The 21,165-nt window shown below is 36.8% G+C and overlaps 1 protein-coding gene across 2 annotated transcripts in view; it reads left to right on the top strand.

Moving 5' to 3' along the window:
* The window catches only part of jag2a (jagged canonical Notch ligand 2a), a 77,443-nt gene that overhangs the window by 53,334 nt on the left and 2,944 nt on the right, over positions 1–21,165 (top strand). The window contains exons 10-24 of one of the 2 annotated variants that reach the window (XM_049481048.1): positions 2,209–2,322; positions 5,611–5,657; positions 8,001–8,174; positions 9,209–9,359; positions 10,328–10,492; positions 11,660–11,773; positions 11,889–12,002; positions 13,234–13,347; positions 13,603–13,719; positions 13,815–13,842; positions 14,834–14,919; positions 15,487–15,600; positions 16,370–16,485; positions 16,577–16,834; positions 17,882–18,013. In XM_049481048.1, coding sequence (XP_049337005.1) covers positions 2,209–2,322; positions 5,611–5,657; positions 8,001–8,174; positions 9,209–9,359; positions 10,328–10,492; positions 11,660–11,773; positions 11,889–12,002; positions 13,234–13,347; positions 13,603–13,719; positions 13,815–13,842; positions 14,834–14,919; positions 15,487–15,600; positions 16,370–16,485; positions 16,577–16,834; positions 17,882–18,013 — 1,844 coding nt within the window. The remainder of the gene's footprint in view (positions 1–2,208; positions 2,323–5,610; positions 5,658–8,000; positions 8,175–9,208; positions 9,360–10,327; positions 10,493–11,659; positions 11,774–11,888; positions 12,003–13,233; positions 13,348–13,602; positions 13,720–13,814; positions 13,843–14,833; positions 14,920–15,486; positions 15,601–16,369; positions 16,486–16,576; positions 16,835–17,881; positions 18,014–21,165) is intronic. The other variant, XM_049481049.1, reaches the window with a different exon arrangement.

Here is a 21,165-nt window from a genome sequence, read left to right as displayed (position 1 = left end):
CCTTGGCAACTGCCAGCCGGGGGGCTAAATTTACCCTCACAGGGGGCTATCTTTGGTGGAGGGGGAGATAGAGAGGGGTAGAGTGAGTGAGGGAAGGGGGGGTTGGTATTTTACTCCAGCATTCATGTTCAGTTCAGTACGAGGGGCTGCCTAATAACCTGTAAACAAGACCACTGGAGCACAGTTGAAGGGGAACAGAGGGGACCACTCCAGTGTCCCGTGTCCAGTGTCCTGTTACCTATACAGACAGAGCAGGACAACCTGCAGGACTACCTCCAGGGCACAGTTTTCCATATACAGACAGATAGAGCCTGAGCACTCGCCCTGCTATAAACAGCTTAATGCTCTCTGATAATAAAGTGTATTATTCATCTCATCATTATTATTTCGGTACCACTTTAAAATAAGACTACCTTTATAAAGGGTTTATAAACGGTTTACAATTAGTTTATTAATGGTTAATAATTAGGTTTTAAAGGCTTTAAAAATAAAAATCATTAATAATCAGTTATAACACAGAGGTAGAAAGGGCAACAATATAGATGGCTGTGGGTTCACTATTTGGCAAACAACAGGTGATTGTTACCCTTTCTACGTATGTGTTATAACTGATTATTAATGATTTTTAAGGCATTTACAGCCTAATTAGTAACCATTTATAAACTAATTGTAATTAACCATTTATATACCCGTTATAAAGGTAGTCTTATTTTAAAGTGGTATTATTATTTCTATTATTATTATTATCGTCATTATTAAATGAAAAAAAAAAAAACCTGCAAAAATGTATTTGAGTAAATTTTAGGAGTGGGAATTGCAGGGCATGTCACGATGCGATATTATCATGATACATTGTCCACAATAAGGATGATATCATGATACTCTGCGATACTTTGCTGCATCTGTGTAACTAAATAGAATAAAATACTGCTAAATAAGCAAATTCCAGGAATTATTGGTGTCAGTTTAAAAGCAGCAACTTAAGTAACTAATAAGTCCAATTGGAGTGCAATTCTTAGGGACTATAGAGCTTCTAAGCTTTAATTAAAAATGTCAATATTCGATGCCATGTATCGAAAATGCTTCGCAAACAAAAACAATACAAAATATCATGCTATTGATATTTTGTCACATCCCTAGTTAATGTCTAAAACATACAGAAGAAAAAAGGTATTAACTACAATGGAAGTCAATGTAAACATATTTAATTTCAAAACATTTTGGAACCAAATCATAATTGGTTCATTCATTATGAAATTTACAAGACACAATGTAAAGGACAGTCTGGCAGATTCACATTATCTCAAAAATAAAATAAAAAAAACAATAAGATAATTAAAACATATATATTATAAAATGAAGAGAATTAAGATATTTTATTTTCTTTATTATGGTTATTATTATGGATGTTATTGATAGTTTTTAATAATCAATAAATTAACATTAGAATAATGAACTAATCTGAAATAGAAGCACTACATTAGTCAATTAAATATTATTATTAGATGCTACCATTATCATTTGTATTCACATTAACTCAAAAAGTAAAAAAAAAAAGACAATCAAAAATATATTAAAATCTAAAGATTTTTTATTTTATTATTTTTATTATTTTTTTGGTAAAGGTATTGTATTTATGTCATATTCTTCTACTTGGTCAGTTGCTGGTGTTATGATTCAATAATTCGAATGGGAGTTCATCTTATCAGAGAGTGAGAGAAATGAGAGGGGATGCTAGTTAGCTTTGTCTGAGGTCACGAGCAACTTTTGTATGGTTATACAGTGGTGCTTGAAAGTATGTGACCCATTTAGAATTGTCTATATTTTGTCACAAGTATGACCTAAAACATCATCAGATTTTCACAAATCCAAGTCCTCAACGTAGATAAAGAGAACCCAGTTAAATGAATAAGGGAAACATATTGTAAGTTGTCATTTATTTATTGAGGAAAATTTTCCACTGTTACATAATCTGATGATGTTTTAGGTATTTATGCAAATTTTGGCAGAAATATGGACAATTAATTCTAAAGGGTTCACAAAATTTCAATAACCACTGTAGATTAAAAACAGCCAAATCTTTAATGCTCCTTGGTGGCGGGATGTATAGCTTGTTTGTCTCTCTCTCTTTCTTTCTCTCTCTCTCACTCTCTATCTCATGCTCTCTCTCTCTCTCTGTCTCTCTCTGTCTCTCTCTCTCTCTCACAGATGTGAATGAGTGTGTGAAGAAGCCTTGTGTAAACTCTTACTCTTGTAAAAATCTGATTGGTGGATATCACTGTGCCTGCTACCCAGGCTGGACGGGACAGAGCTGTAACATCAGTCAGTACATCAGCTCAGTTACATCCTGCTCATCACTGTCTCTGTCCTTTATCACTGCGCTGTATTTACACTGAGTTGCCTGTTTATTAATTCAGGTATTATTTCAGCAGAAGGATTGCCAACATGTTGTATGGAGAGGATGTAGTGCCAAATTAAAAAGCGATTAAATGCAATCCACAAGATGCATTGCTTTTCCTCACTGACATGCAGAATATGTGCCAAAATAAAATGCACACCTATTATAACATTACATTTTAGTGCACTTAATCTCTTTATTGAAACACATAACACAAGAATTGACATTTTCAAAACTCTGAACCTCCTTAAAATGCAATCATAATAATAATCAGCTTCATTGTATTCCAGTGCGCAGCGTTACAAATGTTCAAAAGCAGATCATAATGTACAGGATTGCATTTCGTCTAGGAGCAGTCCTGTATTTGTGCCAAAACGAAATGTTATCACTGTCCAGTCAGAGCCCACAACACCAGTCTGAGACAACACTCAGAGTAAAGCCCTATCTGGACGGGATTCTGAGAAAATTCTCAAGGGGACGTCCGTGAAAAATATTTCACACTTTTACTATGGAAAAAAAACAGGAGGACCAGTGAGTTTTTTGGCTTTCTAGGTCATGTGACATCGCGTTCAGTAGCTCCTCCATTTCCACTCACTGTTGTGTTTACGTGGATCTCTGTGGAAACGTGCGCCCAAAGTTTAATTACGCTGCGTGGCAGTGGTCAAAGAGCGGACAAATTAAATTTTGTTAAACGCGAGGGGACGAAACTCAGCAATTTGTGTCCAGATGGGACTAACTTTACCGGACAACCACAGAGTTCAGCGAAAAAAAGTAGATCAGTTTGCCTGTAATTTTCTCAGAGGTCGTTCCGGACAGGAATAAAATCATAGAAGTCTCCCTTTAAAAGAGAATATTACTCCAGGACCCCTTTAGAAACTAATCCTGTCCAGATAGTAGAGAAATATGTGTAAATTAAATTCCACCGGTCATTTAGGTTTGAAAGAAAATGTTTTTTTTTTTTTTAAGAATTAAAGTGTTGTTTACTTTGGTGCCCCCCCAGCGGTGAGACCTACGGAATTACAAGAGCCCACTATTTTCGGCCACCTTACGTTCAGCTTAAAATACCCTATGTTAACTGGAAAATATATACAGTACACTTAAGCTTTTATTTTAATAATAACGACTCTTAACCTGATATTGGAGGCGGATAATGTGTGTAATAATACGTTTTTTAGAATCTATTAGAGACATGGACACGTTTCTGTACTGTGCTTGTGGGATTCCAGCAGCTTTCAGTGGTGTTTAATGACATCGCATTGGGTTTGTATTTGGTTTGTAAGCGCTGCATCATTGCTAGGTTACGTTGTAGGCTATGTAGTATGTGGTGGAGTAATACATGGAGAGTTTCAGTTACAGTGCATTACTGGCTGGTAATGTCACTCATAAAACTCCTCTCAGCCAATCACATCGCAGGGTCAGAACTAACTGTGGTATAATCTCTTTGATATCTAATCAGCTCTGGTGGTCCTTCTCCATAAACCGGCAGCTCAGTGTGGATCAGTAACAGACGCTCAGTGATTTCCTGTTAAAATCAGCAGTGTTACTCTCTGTTACTCTGTTGCTTCTCTTCTTTTTGCTCTTTCAGCTTTTTAAGCCTGTTTAGACTTTTCTTTGGCACAGAGTGAAAGTCTGAGGATTACAGTATATTACTGTAAATGTACTGACTGAATAAACGGATACTCCTAATGTGAAAACCATCAGATTTTTTTTTATGATTATTATTTAAAGAGAAGATTTAAAAGGTCTGAGATCTGTAGTCTGTCTGTACCTGTTCTGCAGGTTCTTCTCCCCGGAGAGCTCATCTCTCCTGAACATCCCTGTATCCTCTGTAGCGTCAGTAATCTATCCAACCCAGTTTTAGATTGAATACGGACAGATTCACGCTGAAAGGAGAGATTAGCGGCTTTGTTTCCTTTAACTCCTACTCTTCCTGTTCCAGTGCACTCGCGTACTAACACGCTCCTGATCCAAGCTTTAAACACGTTTGCATGTTTAGACTGACTCAGGATGGGTGGCTGCTGTGCACTGTCCTGATAATCACTGAAATGCACTGAAATGAAAAGGTGTTAAAGGAACACTCTGTGATTTTACAACATACATTTACAACATACATTTATGAAGCTCTGGAAAAAAATTAAAAACCACTTCAGTTTCTGAATCAGTTTTTCTGATTTTGCTATATATAGGTTTATGTTTGAGTAAAATGAACATTGTTGTTTTATTCTATAAACTACGGACAACATTTCTCCCAAATTTCAAAAAAGATGCAGAGCTTTCAGACCGTAATTAATGCAAAGAAAACAAGTTCATATTCATAAAGTTTTAAGAGTTCAGAAATCAATATTTGGTGGAATAACCCTGCTGGTTTTCAATCACAGTTTTCATGCATCTTGGTATCATGTTCTCCTCCACCAGTCTTACACACTGCTTTTAGATAACTTTATGCTTTACACTCATGGTACCAAAATTCAAGCAGTTCAGTTCAGCTTGGTTTGATGGCTTGTGATCATCCATCTTCCTCTTGATTATATTCCAGAGGTTTTCAATTTAATAAAATCAAAGAAAATCATATTTTTTTTCTCCAGAGACAGCGTTTGTTGATATCAGTATATATATATATATATATATATATATATATATATATATATATATATATATATATATATATATATATATATATATATATCTGGCTAATATATCAGATTAAACTGCGCCTTATCAGCAGTTTAGCTTAATCCATATTGTTTTTATGTCTTTAGTATTAATCTACAATGTAAATTGTAGCATTTTTTGTAACATATTATTGATATTATTGATATTGATATTTCAGTATCAGTCAGAGCCTGAAGCACTGAGCCGGTGACTACAGTACATGCTGGGTTTTTGAGCTTCATGTAATTTCCATATCATAACAAACAGCATCGACCTGTCATCAACTGTTAGCGAGTAATCCAGCACAGAAAACATTTAGCAACATGCTCCAAGCCTGTCGTTGTCAGCATCGTAGCTATTGAACAACTGATCATATCGCTAAGAAATATATTGTGATATAAATATATTTTGGCCATATCGATCAGCTCTATGTAGATAAAAAAATAGTGGATTAAAAATATCTTTAAAAACACAGAGTGTGACTTTAAAACCATAAGATGAAAACTAGTCTTGATTATATAATTGAAGTATTACATAATGATTCTGATTTTCTGTTACAGACATCCAGACCTGTTATGGCCAGTGTCAGAATGGAGGCACATGCAAGGTAAGCACACAGGAATGTTGTCTTATACTGTTTTTTGTTTTTTTTGACCACACATTTAACCCATAAATTAGTAAGTGTTTAAAAAGTTTGAAACAAACATAAAAAACATAACACGTATTTATTTATTTATTTATTTATTTATTTTTGAGATAGGAGTGCGCCATATTGTTGTGTGCACATTAATATTGTTATAATTTTTGGAAGTTTAAAAAAATCAATACAATTATAAGAGCAATGTTTAATTACAATCTATTGCAATCTATTTTGTGTTTGTTTAGAATAGAATAGAATAGAATAGAATAGAATAGAATAGAATAGAATAGGTTATTGTCCACAAATTCATCTTTGTTTGCTTATGGCGTCAAAGCCATTGACAACATATAACAATACAAATTCCTAATTTTCAATCAATTTGGTAAAAATAATCTGGTACCACTTTAAAATAAGACTACCTTTATAAAGGGCTTATAAATGGTTTACAATTAGTTTATTAATGGTTACTAATTAGGTTGTAAATGCCTTAAAAATCATTAATAATCAGTTATAACACATATACGTAGAAAGGGCAACAATATAGACAGCTGTGGGTTCACTATTTGGCAAACAACATGTCATTATTGCCCTTTGTATGTATGTACATGCATTTGTATGTGCATACGTATGTGCATTTACAACCTAATTATTAACCATTAATAAACTAATTGTAAACCATTTATAAACCCTTTATGAAGGTAGTCTTATTTTAAAGTGGTACCAATTATCTTTTAGAATCATCTTCTAGAATTCTGTTGTATTTATCTCACTATAAGGTACACTTAAAATCCTTTAATTTTCCCAAAAATTGTCAGTGCGCCTTACAATCCGGTGCGTCAGATTGCAACAAGCAGATTCAGTATTAGCATTAGCCTCTAACTGTGCTAAGCACTAGCTTTTTTGCTGTTCAGAGCGGAGTATTATCGGACTGTAGCCTGCGGCTAACCCCGGCTAGCGCTGCTGGAGCAGCATTAGCATTACCCTCTAACAGCACTAAGCGCTAGCACTTTCACCATTCAGAGGCGAGTATATTGGACTATAGCCTGCGTGTTTACTCTGTTAAAACAAGCTACGTGTGTCGAACTGCCAGAGCACTCAGGGTTACTCAGTGTAGCGCTGTCGGCTAGCCTTAGTGGACATCTGGAAATCAAGCATTTTTCTCACCAAAATATTTTTTTTTCAGGAGAGAAATCTGGGTAGATTAACAACCAGCGCTCGTTTGAATTTAAAACAAAATGTTTATTTTTTAAGAATTACAGTTTTGTTTACTTAACTTAGCTAAGCTTTACAGGTCTGGTCACCAAGAAAAACATGGCGACACCCCTGTTCATTACTAGTGTCCCTTAATTGTTAGTTCAAAGGGTGCAGCGTGTCCTTTATAATCTTCAGTGCCTTTTTTTAGAGTACAGTCTCTATGGAGATCGATTGTACATCTTTGACCTTTTTCCTAAAGAATAAAACGAGATAAAACAAGTGTATGGGTCACTCTCTGTTCACACAGCAGCAAGAGGGACAGAGACGAGAGAGAGAGAGAGAGAGAGAGAGAATGAGAAGGAGGGAAAGGGGGGACAAACAAGACTACAGTTACCACATTATCATACAAATCCAATAGCCAACAGCTTCAGATTTCTGGGTGGCACATAGCAAGCAGTGTGAAATGACCCTAAATTTACTTGTACCTCTGTACTGTAACAATTAACAGCTATACAAGTAAATTTATCTCTCTACACCTGCGGGGTGTTTAAGCATCATTTAGTGTCCTTTTATATCCATGTAATACTATTTTATTAAACATGTAGAGACGAAACTAAGAGATGTGGATCTGTGAAAAATCTTTGAGTTCAGCGAAAAACAGTAGATAATTCAGCCTGTAATTTTCTCAGAGGTCGTCTGAAAAAAAACAAAAAAAAAAAAACAAAACATGCATGGTCGTTCCTGACAAGAATAAAATCACAGGGGACCCCCCATAAAAGAGAATATTACCCCAGGGCCCTTTGAGAAACTAATCCCAGTAGAGTAGAGTCCTGGCACTTTTAAAAGTGTATGTTTTGGGCTGAAACAGGTGAAAGGGTTAAAATATTAGCAGCACAGCTCAGTTTTAAAGGTTAAAGGTAATTTAGAATAGTCTTGCCACTGCTTGTTTTATGCTTGTACACTGTCAGCAGTATCTCAGTAATCAGCATCAGTGAACTTGGACATGCATTAAAACATTCATATGTGAACTGTGCAGTAGTATACACGCCTCCATAGCTGCAAGGTGTTTTTTCAGCTTCAGCACTCACTGTGTGTGTGTGTGTGTGTTCCTGTTAGGATGGTCGCCATGGCTACGTGTGCCAGTGTCTGCCGGGGTTTGTGGGTAGGCACTGTGAGGTGCAGCAGAGCGGCTGTGCGAGCGCTCCGTGTCAGAACGGGGGGCAGTGCCGGGCGACGCGAGCCGGATACGAGTGCCAGTGTCTGCCCGGGTACACAGGGACCACCTGCCAGGTGGGCAATATACAGAACACAGGAACACATCATCTCAGTCAGTGTTCTCATTATAATCAGGGTGGGCTCAAAGTTGGGCTCCACTTCTACTACTGCTACTACATATTCATATATACAAATACATGGACAAAAAAGTTATTGGAACACCTGTTCATTCATTGTTTCTTCAGAAATAGAAAAAGGGTATTAAAAGAGTTTATTCTGCTTTTGTTGGAGTAACTGCTGGAGTAAATCCCAATAAAACACAGTTCCTCATGATCATCAAACGAACAAAGCTTTATATTCCAAGATATTGGAATATAAGATGTTTACATGTCAAACATAAATAAAATAAAATAATATTTTTCAACATAGTAACATTCTAGCTCTTTCCACACTTAGTAAAAACAATGGGCGATATTGAGGTCAGCAAAAATGACTGCTATCTCCTTATACCAGTACTGTGCAAAGATTTTAGGCACCTATGGGATTTTTAGTAAAGAAAAGGCCTCTTATCTGTGAAGTAAGTGATTATTAGCTCAGTAAAACACTAAAATACAATAAATACAAACCTGTTTTCCTTAAAGCATCTCTCCTCATCTGAGTTTAATAGAGTTATTTCTAGTTCTTATCATATTAATCAACACCTGGTTTGTAAATTGGTAAATGTGATAAATCAGGTGAGCTGCTGACGGAACTGAACATAATATACACATGCTGGCTGAGGAGCATCCAGGAGAAATCTGGATATACACTTTGATCTTCAGCTCGGCTCACAGGATATAACATGAGAAGTCCTTGTTAAGTTTTACTGTATGTATGTTTATTTGCATCTGTTAAAATTATATATGGTGCTTTTTTCAGGTAAAAACACATTGCTGAGATAAATTGATTAGTTTTATTTGCTTTGGTGTCTAAAACTTACTGTACTGTACGATAAGTGCATGCATGTAATTATCATAACAGGCCAATATACCACGCAACTTTACAACCTGTTACTTGTCTTTCTCTGTTATATATCATGTTAATCTTATTTCTGTCTCTCTCTTTCTCAGGTGCATGTAGACCCATGCACCCCAAGCCCCTGCCAGAACAAAGCTCAGTGTCATGCTCTGCAGGGTGATTTCTACTGTGCGTGTGCTGACGAGTATGAAGGGAAAACGTGCGTTCAGCTGAGAGATCACTGCAAGACCAGCGCCTGCCGAGGTTTTACACTACACTCTTTTCATATCACATAGAGCTAAATAAAAATACACTAAACACCAGGGATATGCTGAAATCTTTGCCACACGATTAAATCAGCGCAAGATTTCTCATTAAGTGTTACGTTTGTCTCGCGAGACTTATAAAAAGGTATCTAAAACAAATAATTGATCTTTATGGCAGCAAACAGCAGTGCTGGTCTGCTCAAATTTGAATTATAATACTTCTTTATTTACCCTCCAGACTTCAGTCACGTTTGCATCAATCACAAAAACCTTGTATCAGCCTTGCTTGCATCCACTTATCATCAGAAATGAGAGATACAGAGGCAGGTGAGATTTAGAGCAGAAAGAGAGAGAGAAAGAGAGCAGTGTGAGGGAGAGATAAAGGTCCTGATCTTCTTCCCACTTTTGGACATGGACAACATTTCTCCCAAATTAAAAATAAAAATATTGTCATTTAGAGCATTTATTTGCAGAAAATGAAAAAATGGCTAAAACAACAAAAAAAAAATGCAGAGCTTTCAGACCTCAAATAATGCAAAGAAAACAAGTTCATTTTCATATAGTTTTAAGAGTTCAGAAATCTATATTTGCTGGAATAACCCTGGTTTTAATCACAGTTTTCCTGCATCTTGGCATCATGTTCTCCTCCACCAGTCTTACACACTGCTTTTGGATAACTTTATGCTGCTTTACTCCTGGTGCAAAAATTCAAGCAGTTCAGTTTGGTTTGATGGCTTGTGATCATCCATCTTCCTCTTGGTTATATTCCAGAGGTTTTCAATTTGGTAAAATCAAAGAAACTCATCATTTTTACGTGGTCTATATATGTATAATTAGTATTTATATATAAATAGTTGTTAATAATTGACTTGCATTAAGTTACATGGATTTTTATTTATGCATTTGGTGCCACAGTGTGAAATCACAAACCTTGAACCCTTGTGTTTCTGTTCTTTTTTATTCTAGTGATTGACAGCTGTACCATTGCTGTGGCGTCTAACTCTACGAAGGAAGGGGTCTGGCATATCTCCTCCAGTGTGTGCGGCCCTCACGGTCGCTGTATCAGCCTATCAGGAGCCAACTTCACCTGTGCATGCCAACCTGGATTCACAGGGTCATACTGCCATGAGAGTGAGTTACAGGAGATACACTATCACCAATAAACATCACACTCTCTCAGACTGAAAACATACTGCACAACTACCGGTCAAAAGTTTTAGAACAACCCCAGGTTTTTATTCCATCATGTTCAGTAATTAACTTGAAATTGCACCAAATCCAGAGAACTTAAATGGTAGAACAGTTGGCAGTACACTACCAGAGCTTTTAAGAAAAAAAAAAAATAAACAAATTGTAAATTGTGAAAAGAAACATATATAAAATACATATTGTAAAAATATACATATTAAAAATACAAATTAATATAGTAAAGCAGTGCTGGAACAGATGGTGTTACTGTACTTTTTACTTCAGCATTTACACACTTACACACAACACATTCACACTTAATATCATCATAATAACTAGAAAAAAGACACAGAAACACAGAGAAACCCATTATTAAAGTATTAAAAGTAGTAAAAGGTTTTTTTACTTATAGAAAATGAAAAAAATAAAGCCAGAGAGCAGTGAGTACTGGTTCCTTCATCTTCAAAAGACCCTGGAGAAAACTGGTACAGGAGTCAGGTCTGGCTGACCCACATGGCAACACCTTTAGTTCAGCTTAACATTGGATGCATGGCTTGTTTGACTAGTGGGATCTCTCCGAACCGGTTCACTTGGACTCGAGCATGGTACGCATGCAGTGTGAGCGCTATCTGTGTTGTGCTGAATTCGGTAACCCTGACAGGAAAAGCACCCCCTCTCAGGAGCACGTGTTATGTCGCTATGTATGGAAGCGTGACTGAGATAACCATGACTTTTGGCACATATTTTAAAGTAAGTTAAAGTGGATTATCTCCACTTTAATCAAGAAGACGGTGCGTACACGCTCTCGAGAGAGGGTGCTTTTCATGGCGGGGGTGCTGAATTCAGCCTACTGACCAATGAGTTATGATGAAAGTGTGCCTGGGCACGGATTGTTTAAACACAGAGTGCAGGCCAGTTTTGGAGTGGGGAGGGGACAAAACCATGCTCCAGCATGATTCAACCAAACCATGCTTAGTGTGAGTGCACTCTAAGTCTCAATTTTAGCAGTAAAGAGAACGAGACTAATAAAAATCATCAACTTTTGACCGGTAGTGTACTTCTGATAATGTTTTAAGGACACCTTTATGATTCTGTGCTGATTTTGTGCAGATATTAATGACTGTGCATCGTCTCCATGCCGGCACGGCGGAACATGTCTGGATGGAATCGGCTCCTTCAAGTGTCTTTGTCCAGACGGCTGGGAGGGAGCACTCTGTGAACAGGGTCAGTCTGAAGCTCTCTCCTCTTCTGTTCTGCATGATCTCCTTTATCCAAGTGTTTCTCAGCCTTTTCTTTTCTCTCCTCTTCTTCTCACTAATCTATTTTTTTTATTGTACAGAGATAAACGAGTGCATGAGTGGGCCGTGTATGAATGGAGGTCAGTGTGTGGACCAGCTCAATGACTTCTACTGTCACTGCACTGATAACTGGAAGGGCAAGACCTGTCAGTCTCGTAAGTCTAATTGTGTGTACGAGTTTAGTGTTAGAGTACCGGTACATTTTACGTACTGCACCATCCTGTACATGTGTGTATATATTAACTTTCAGTTTTTATACTGTGAAAAATATTTTTTTTTGTGGCCTTTTGTTGACATTTCTGTAGTACAAACCTCAAATACAGAGCATGTACCAAATCAATACTTAGAGTTGCAAAACTTTAGGCATGTCATACATAAACAGTGCAAGTAAAACATTTGGACTCACAAATTAAAGTCATCCAGACTGTAAAAGAACACATAAGAAATCATGTAGTAACTTAAAAGTGTTATACAAACCAAAATACTCTGTAAAGAAGCTTTTAGCTGTTCTTATCTTGCAGTTTCTGAGGCTGTTAACTCTGAAGAACTAATCCTGTACAACAGAGGAAACTCTTGCTCTTCCTTTCCTGGAGTCCTGATGAGAGCTAGTTTCATCATAACGTCTTTACAAAGCCATTTTAGTTCTTAAATTTACTGACTACCAACTCTACCTCTTCACAACTCAACTCAACTTTACAACTGATGCTCTCAAACACATTAAGAGACAAAAAATTCAAATGATTAACTCTTGACAAGTTCAGCACATATTCTGGTTTGTTTAGTACTTTTTCGTTTACTAAATAATTCAGTTTTTTTTTTTTTAATTCCATGTTTTCTTCATAGTTTGGATGAGTTTAGTATTAATTTAATGACTGGTATTGTAGGTGCTTATTTTCTAAAAAATAAAAAATTAAATACATATACAGTATATATTACTAGGGACATAGATTTTTTACAACTCAGTAGGACTACTAAGTATGTGTGTTTTTGAACTTACTTAAAGATACTTAGTTAGAATAAAGGGTCAGGAGGATTAAAAAAGAGTGTATTATGCATCTCTACTATTAGTATAATTAGATGTTAAGATAAACATTTATGTGTTTTTAGAGGGTATGGCGGTATATAAATCGAGTAGCCACTCCCATCTCAATCATTTAGGCCAAGATTTTCTTTATCCTGTAGTAAAAAAAAGTGTTCCACCTCCCCAGATCAACTTAATTCTGTCCTAAAAGGGCTGAAGAGTGTGTTTTATAATACTGTATTTAGATATTTATGGAACATGCTTTTTATTATTATTTTCATTTATGGAAAAATATTTATGTTATGTGTGTGTGTGTGTGTGTGTGTGTGTGTGTGTGTGTGTGTGTGTGTGTGTGTTTGTAACAGGAGAGAGTCAGTGTGACCCTACTACGTGTGCTAATGGTGGAACATGCTATGATCATGGAGCATCATACCTCTGCGTGTGTCCATCTGGCTGGCAGGGCAGTACCTGCAATTTAGGTGAGTTCTAGCTGTGTGTGTGTGTGTGTGTGTAGATTTGTGTGTCCATGTGGCAGCTGCTGATTTTAACTGTAATTCAAAGATTAAGCTAATATATAAATGTCTTGAGTCTTGAGTCTGTGCATCTTAGGGCCCTATTGTACAACCTCCACAAGGCGCATCGTGATGCTCATTGCTATCTTACATAAAAAAGAAGATAGGTTATCTTAATGTTTCTCTTATTGCCCCCCCCCTTCCTTCCCTCCCTCTCTTTAGCAACAAACAGCACATGTGATTCTCAGCCTTGTGCCAACGGGGGCACATGTGTAGGAGGGGTCAAAAGTTTCACCTGCATGTGTAAAGATGGCTGGGCTGGATCTGACTGCACCCTGAGTAAGACCACACCTTTAATCTCAGTGCCGTTTTCATCAGTAGTTGGGTTTATCATTCAGAGACTAATGCTGGTGTTTGTTTGGTTCATTTTACAGATGTTGACGACTGCAATCCTCATCCCTGGTACGTAGCTTTTGTGCATTTGCAGGCATATGTGATATATACTACTGCTTCTCAAAGTTTTAAACCCAAAAAGAAAATTTGAATATTATGAGGCCAATTGGTATTTTTGGCAGTGTGGGCAGTGTGCCAAGTCCTGCTGGAAACAGAAATCTGCATCTCCATAAAAGTTGTCAGCAGCAGAGGGAAGCATGAAGTGCTGTAAGATTTTGTGGGAAAGCAAAACTGCACTGACTTTAGACTTGCTAATAAAACACAGTGGATCAACACCAGCAGATGACATGTCTCTCCAAACCATCACTGATTGGTGGAAACTTCACACTAGACCTCGAGCAGTTTGGCCTGTGTCTCTCTCCACTCTTCCTCCAGACTCTGATCCCTTGATTTACAGATGAAATATAAAATTTACTGATGATCAGTGATGGTTTGGAGAGACATGTCATCTGCTGGTGTTGATCCACTGTGTTTTATTAGCAAGTCTAAAGTCAGTGCAGTTTTGTTTTCTCACAGAATCTTACAGCACTTCATGCTTCTCTCTGCTGACAACAAACTTTATGGAGGTGTGGATTTCATTTTCCAGCAGGACTTGGCACACTGCCCACACTGCTGAAAGTACCAAGTGGTCTTATTTAATATTGTAATTTTCTAAAACACAGATTTTTGGGTTTTCATTGGATGTAAGCTATAATCATCAACAATAAAATAAATAAATGCTTAAATGATCTTATTAGTGTTATCTTATGAGTGAGTCGTGGAACACTATGGTTAGATAAAAAACTAGCTATATTCTCATGACTTTTGGCACATCAGATCATATGGGACTTCTGATGCTTCACTAATCACCTCTGTTAAAAACTGCTCGTCAGGTTGTAGATTAGCACTGGAACCAGGCCCAGCATTTAGCTGTTATATTTTTGTGTTCCTACTTTGGTTAAAGTGATGGAAAAATGATTTTTTTCTGTTTTTTTCTCTTTTAATTTTTTTCTATTTGTAGTTATAATGGTGGTATGTGTGTGGATGGTGAGAACTGGTTCCGCTGTCAGTGCGCTCCTGGATTTGCTGGACCTGACTGTCGCATCAGTGAGTAAAGCAGTTCAACATCAACACATTAAATTTATTCAAGTTTTACAACACCGCCAATTTTCCATTATTTTTGCCATAAAATGACCTGAAAAAATAAGTTTAGTGTTGTAGAAAAAATAGTCTACAGTGCTGTGTTTTTGATGTCGTTACTGCAGCACATTCACACTTTCATCATAATAGTGGATAAAAGTAGATCAATCATCATAATAAAAGTGGATCAATGTGTAAAACATTAAACAAACAGAAAGTGTATAAACATGTAAAAGTAATAAAACCAACTAAAAAGTAAAGTAATTAAAGTGAAGTATAACATTAAAGTGAAATTAAATTTTAAAAACACACCAGCGTGTGTGTGTGTGTGTGTGTGTGTGTGTGTGTGTGTGCTGAATGAATGTTCTTGAGGAACTCAGCACACGGTCTGTCAAGAAGGAATTATAAAAAGTTTGACTTGACATTTTCCAGGTTACATCATAAAAGTGAAATGAATGGTTCTTTTTCTGTCTCTCTCTCTCTCTCTCTCCCTCTTTCTCTCTCACTCTCTCTCTCTCTCTCTCTCTCTCTCAGATGTTGATGAGTGTCAGTCCTCACCCTGTTCTTATGGAGCCTCCTGTGTAGATGAGATTAACGGGTATCGCTGTGAGTGTCCGCCGGGCCGAGCTGGACCTCGCTGTCAGGAATGTGAGTACTCAAAAAAAAATTCTCCATCCGCATCTTCTCGTCTATAGACAAAAGTCAACGAGATTATCTCTGCATATAGATATACTGAACCAGTCAAAAATTGGACACAGCGTCTCATTCAATATTTTTCTTTATTTATTTAATTTATTTTCTACATTGTAGATTAATAATAAAGACATCAAAACAATTAAAGGACACGTGTGAAATCATGTGGTAAACAGTAAAAAAAAGTGTTTGTCCTCCACATTAATCCCCTGATCTAAACCTGATGAACTGACACAGCGTGAAGGTAAAGCAGTGAATATTGTTCAGCACCTCCAGGAACTCCTTCCTTTAATACACTGAGAAAACTATTGCAGCTGACTCTCCCTCATGAAGACACTGAGATTAAAATACCAAGAGTGTGCAAAACTGTCCTCAAAGATAAGTGAGCTACTTAGGAAAATCTAAAGTATAAAATATATTCTGGTTTGTTTAACAGTTTTTCTAGTTAAAAAAATAATTCTGCACATGTTCCTGTATAGCTTTAATATAGTCTTCAATATTGAATTTACAATGTAAAAAAAACTTAAAAAGAAAGAAAACACATTGAATGTGAAGAGATGTATCCAAACTTTTGACATACTTTTTTGTACTTTTCCCATCGTTACGATAGCAAAGGCACATTGACACACCCTTAATCAAGCTGTGAGGTGCAGAACTGCTTTTAAGCCTCGCTCTCTTTTCTTTTTCTCCCTCTGTATTTTTTATTTTATTTTTGTTATTGTAGTTATTGGTGTTGGTAAGGCGTGCCAGCACTCCGGGTTGCCAGTTCCTCATGGAGGCCGTTGGGAAGAGGAGTGCAACACCTGCCAGTGTGTGAATGGAAACATTAAGTGCACCAGGGTGAGTTCATATAATGTGTATAAATTTCTCTAAATTAAAAACACGTATGCTTCAGTATAAGCATTAAACTGATACCACCTATCTTCCCCAGGTGCATTGTGGGCATCGGCTCTGCATTCTGCACACGAGTTCAGGTGAAACGCAGCAGCAGCAGCAGCGATGTCCTGCAGGACAGGAGTGCACAGAAGATCCCTCACTGTCCTGTCTCCATCCACCCTGCCTTCAGTGGGGCGTGTGCTCCAGCCCGCATTCTCCACCAGTCGACACCGACTGCAGACCAAACAACAGTTATCTTGACCAAAACTGTGCTCGTGTTACCCTCATATTCGATACAAAGTCTCTGCCACAGGTAAAATTATGCTTATAATTATAATAATAGCATATTATACAGAAAAAGAATGATTTTTTTTTAAATAGGGATGGGCAATATATCTTAATTATTGATGTATTTTTAAGATATATAAAAATTATCATATTGTAACCCTACATCTACTGTGCAGAAATAGAGAAGAGAAGGAGAAGGCACTCAACAGAAGGCAAAAAGAGAAGGCACTCAACAGAGCACAGTTATGTGTAAATTGTGTCGTTGAAAAATCGTGATAACTTAAAATAAAACCCGCAGTCGTATTTATTATCATTAGTATTTCATAGGCCCCAAAATTGAACCCTCTGGGTCATCAAACCAAGCTGAACTGCTTGAATGTTTGCACTAGGTGTGGCATAAAGCTATCCAAAAGCAGTGTGTAAGACTGGTGGAGGAGAACATGATGCCAAGATGCATGAAAACTGTGATTAAAATCCAGGGTTATTCCACCAAATCTTGATTTCTGAACTCTTAAAACGTTATGAATATAAACTTGTTTTCTTTGCATTATTTGAGGTCTGAAAGCTCTGAATCTTTTTTGGAATTTCAGCCATTTCTCATTTTCTGCAAATAAATGCTCTAAATGACAATATTTTTATTAAGAATTTGGGAGAAATTTTGTCTGTAGTTTATAAAATAAACAACAATGTTGATTTTACTCAAACATAAACCTATAAATAGCAAAATTAAAGAAACTGAGTCAGAAACTGAAGTGGTCTCTTAATTGTTTCCAGAGCTGTATTCACACACTTTGTTACTGTCTAAACAACTCAGACAGAAGGTGTGAAAATATGCTTTTGGCAGAGTGCAAGATAGCAACAAGCATACCGATTCGCCCTACGCAGGGTGTAAAATAGGACCCTTAGTATTTAAACTTGCACATTGCTGTTATTATATATATACTGATGTTATAAATACTGTAACTTTAACTTTATACAATAATAAATTTTTGTCTTATTGCCCAGCCCTATTTTTAACATGATCCTGTGATTCTGAGACGTGTGTGTGTGTGTGTGTGTGTGTGTTTCACAGGGAGCAACTGTAGAGGGTATCTGTTCAGAACTAAGATACCTCCCTGGCACTCGAGTCCTCGCCAAAGACTACACCCTGTTCATACTGTGTGAGCAGTCACCTTCCAGCAGCAGTGCGGTGGAGGTCGCTATGGTGAGTTATGATGTTTAAGTCTTCATTAAACTCCTTTCTCATCATTTTTTACAGCAGTGCAACACAATTCAACCTTCACTTTTAACCCATTCCGTCGTGCTAAAGCAGTGATTAGAGCCGTGAAAACACACGCACAGTGTGGTGGAGATCCTTCTCATCACTAGGGCTGCAATGATGAGTGCATAAGTACATAAAACTCCACATGTGTTCATTCATAGTTTTGATGCCTTCAGTGAGAATCTACAATGTAAATAGTCATGAAAATAAAATAATAAAGAAAACGCATTGAATGAGAAGGCGTGTCCAAACTTTTGGCCTGTACTGTAGGTGCGCAAAAGTAATGATTAAAAATAGTTTTTCCATTGAGCTGTGCGACCATTCTTAACTTAACTTAAATAATTTTGGGCCCTTAAAAGACTTTTAAAAAGGCTTTGGTTTCTTGTCATCCAGTGAATTTATTTTTTATTATTCGGTCATAAAAACAACAGATTGCTACTCTTTGTTTTATTTTTATCCCGATTTCTTCCAAATTGGATATCAGTTTCCCTTTTCTCTCTCTCTTTTGCTTAAAATACTTTAAAAGGCTTTGGTTTTTTGTCATCCAGGGAATTTAATTTCTATTATTTGGTCATAAAAACAACTGATTGCCAGTGATGGTATAGTTACTTTGAAAAAGTAATCCGATTACTGATTACTGATTACTCCTTTAAAAAGTAACTTAGTTACTTTATGGATTACTTGATTTTAAAAGTAACTAAGTTACTTTACAAGTTACTTTATTAGTTACTTTCAGCAGCTGCAGACACCACCTCCCGCCGCCTTAACATAAACATTACAATCAGTTTTGCCAATACTCCCTTTATTGGAAAATGCATTTTTAACAGCAACAATTTATCTCTATTAAGTTGAACTATTTCCTAAAAAAATATATATTTTTAATTAAAAAAAAAAATTAACTTAACATATTTAAAAAAAAATAAATTAAAATATGGTATTTCTTGATTTTACTAAACATAAATACTTGTTTTTATAAAAAATATATAAAATAAAGAAAGTCTTTCTTGACCTGACATATTTAACACTGTAAAACTGAACATTGAACTTGTTGTTCTCTGCAGGGCAGCAAGGAGTGGTTTTATAAAACAGAACCGTGTATATGGTCTAGACCAGGGATCACATATTTGCAGACTGCGGTCCGGGTCCGGACCCAGACGTTGTCCAATATGGACCCAAACCGATAAACTACTGAGAAATTTAATTCTGACAGTGTTCATTTAAAGCACCGGAAATTTGTGGCAGACTGCTGCCCTGGCTAGTGAATTGGGACGCGGCCGCAAAAAAAACGCCTTTATAAAGAGATACTGGCGAAACCCGAGAACTGGCGAAAAACAAAAACGGGCGAAAACTAAAGACACGCCGAGCGCGAGAGAGAGAGACAGGGGAGAAAGCCAGACGCGTGTGATTGGGGAAGAGCGGAGGGGGAATGGGGTAAAGGAGCGGTGTGTGTGTGTGTGTGTGTGTGTGTGTGAGTGTGAGGTGGAGAGAGAGAGAGAGTAACGCACAGTGACTTAAATAAGTAACTTTAATCTGATTACTGGATTGGAAATAGTAACGCGTTAGATTACTCGTTACTGAAAAAAAGGGTCAGATTAGAGTAACGCGTTACTAAGTAACGCGTTACTGACATCATTACTGATTGCTCAATTAATCACCACAGTATTCTTCAGATGGCACAATTTTATTACCCACGCTGCTGTTGGATGATGCTGATGTCTAACTTTGCTAGGAGACAGTTTCTCACAGATGCCTTAAAAAGGCCATTACATCAGCATGTCTTTAGTTTACAGTTTAAGTTGGTTTACTAGACTTTCTAAAGTACTACTCTTTGTTTTATTTTTATCCTGATTTCTTCTAAAGTTAGATATCAGTTTCCCTTTTCTCTCCCTCTCTCTCCCTCTCTCTCTCTCTCTTTCTTTCTCTCTCTTCCAAATTGCCACTCACTTTTCCAGTTTGCACTCTATTAAAAGGCAGGCACTTAATTCAGAGTTTCGATGGATTCCAGAGAGCACTCGTAAAACCTCTTTTTTTTCTTTTTTTTTAAATCTCTCCATTTGTAAAAGTGCAACAGCAGGCATCGCCCACCCCTCAGCACCCCTTTCAGCTTTTTTCTTTACATCTGCTTATCATTGCAGACCTTTTACCTCTGAAATGGACCTCCCTCCTTCACTACAGCCATCAATCTTTCCCTCCTTTATGCACATTTAAAATCTCTCCTTTTATTTCCCTCCGTTTTCATCCCCCTCTACGTCTGATTTCACCTTCTGCCATCCAGACTCTCGCAGTAGAAGAACGTGAGGCACGGGTCTATCCACTTTCTCTGCTCTAAGCTCTTAATGGGCAGAGTAAGCGCTTGACCCTCACTTCCACGCTGTAATGTTTAGAAGATTAACGGCCTGCAGTGTTCGGAGACGTTTCCGGAAAAGGAGTGGTGCTGTTTTGTGGTCTGAGCTCATAATACTGTCTCTGGTCTGGATGTTGAGCTTAACATTCTGACATTCCAGAGGAGCTGAGACTCATTGTATCCTGATAATTGCCTTTAATATATTATATTTAATATATATTGCATTAAATCAAACCTTATGAACATTATTCAGATCTTTTAAAGCAGAGACTTGGTGGTGTGTTGGTTGTCTGACAGTCAAATCAGTGTGTGAAGTGTTTTTTAATTGCTTAATAATATATACATATATTATATTGAACAATATAATTAAATACCAGAATTATTCAGTGCTTTATAGTCAATCAGTAAATCAACAGTTTAATAACTAGAGTGTCTTCTATCTGTTTTGAATGAAGCAGTAGATTAATTGCTCTCATTAATACTTTATTATAAACTTAAAGATCTCATTCTATCAGTTTAAAAAAAATCAATTTTAAACAGGTTAGATGTGGTTTCTAGTATGTATGAATGCTATGTGAGACATTTTTTGTAAAGAAAAAAAAAAATCTCCAGTGTTTCTATTTAGCTCTGCTTTAATTCACTGAATTAGTGGTCTCTGAAGAATAACAGATTTTGGCTCTTGCTCATGAATATTCATACATGCAAAAAAAAAACTTTGCCTCTAATTGGCTAACAGGACTGCAGAAAAGTC

This window comes from Astyanax mexicanus, chromosome 7, assembly GCF_023375975.1.
Source record: "Astyanax mexicanus isolate ESR-SI-001 chromosome 7, AstMex3_surface, whole genome shotgun sequence".
NCBI classification, from domain to species: domain Eukaryota; kingdom Metazoa; phylum Chordata; class Actinopteri; order Characiformes; family Acestrorhamphidae; genus Astyanax; species Astyanax mexicanus.
Note: the sequence above shows the minus strand (reverse complement) of the source record. Positions and strands in the feature narration are given on the sequence as shown.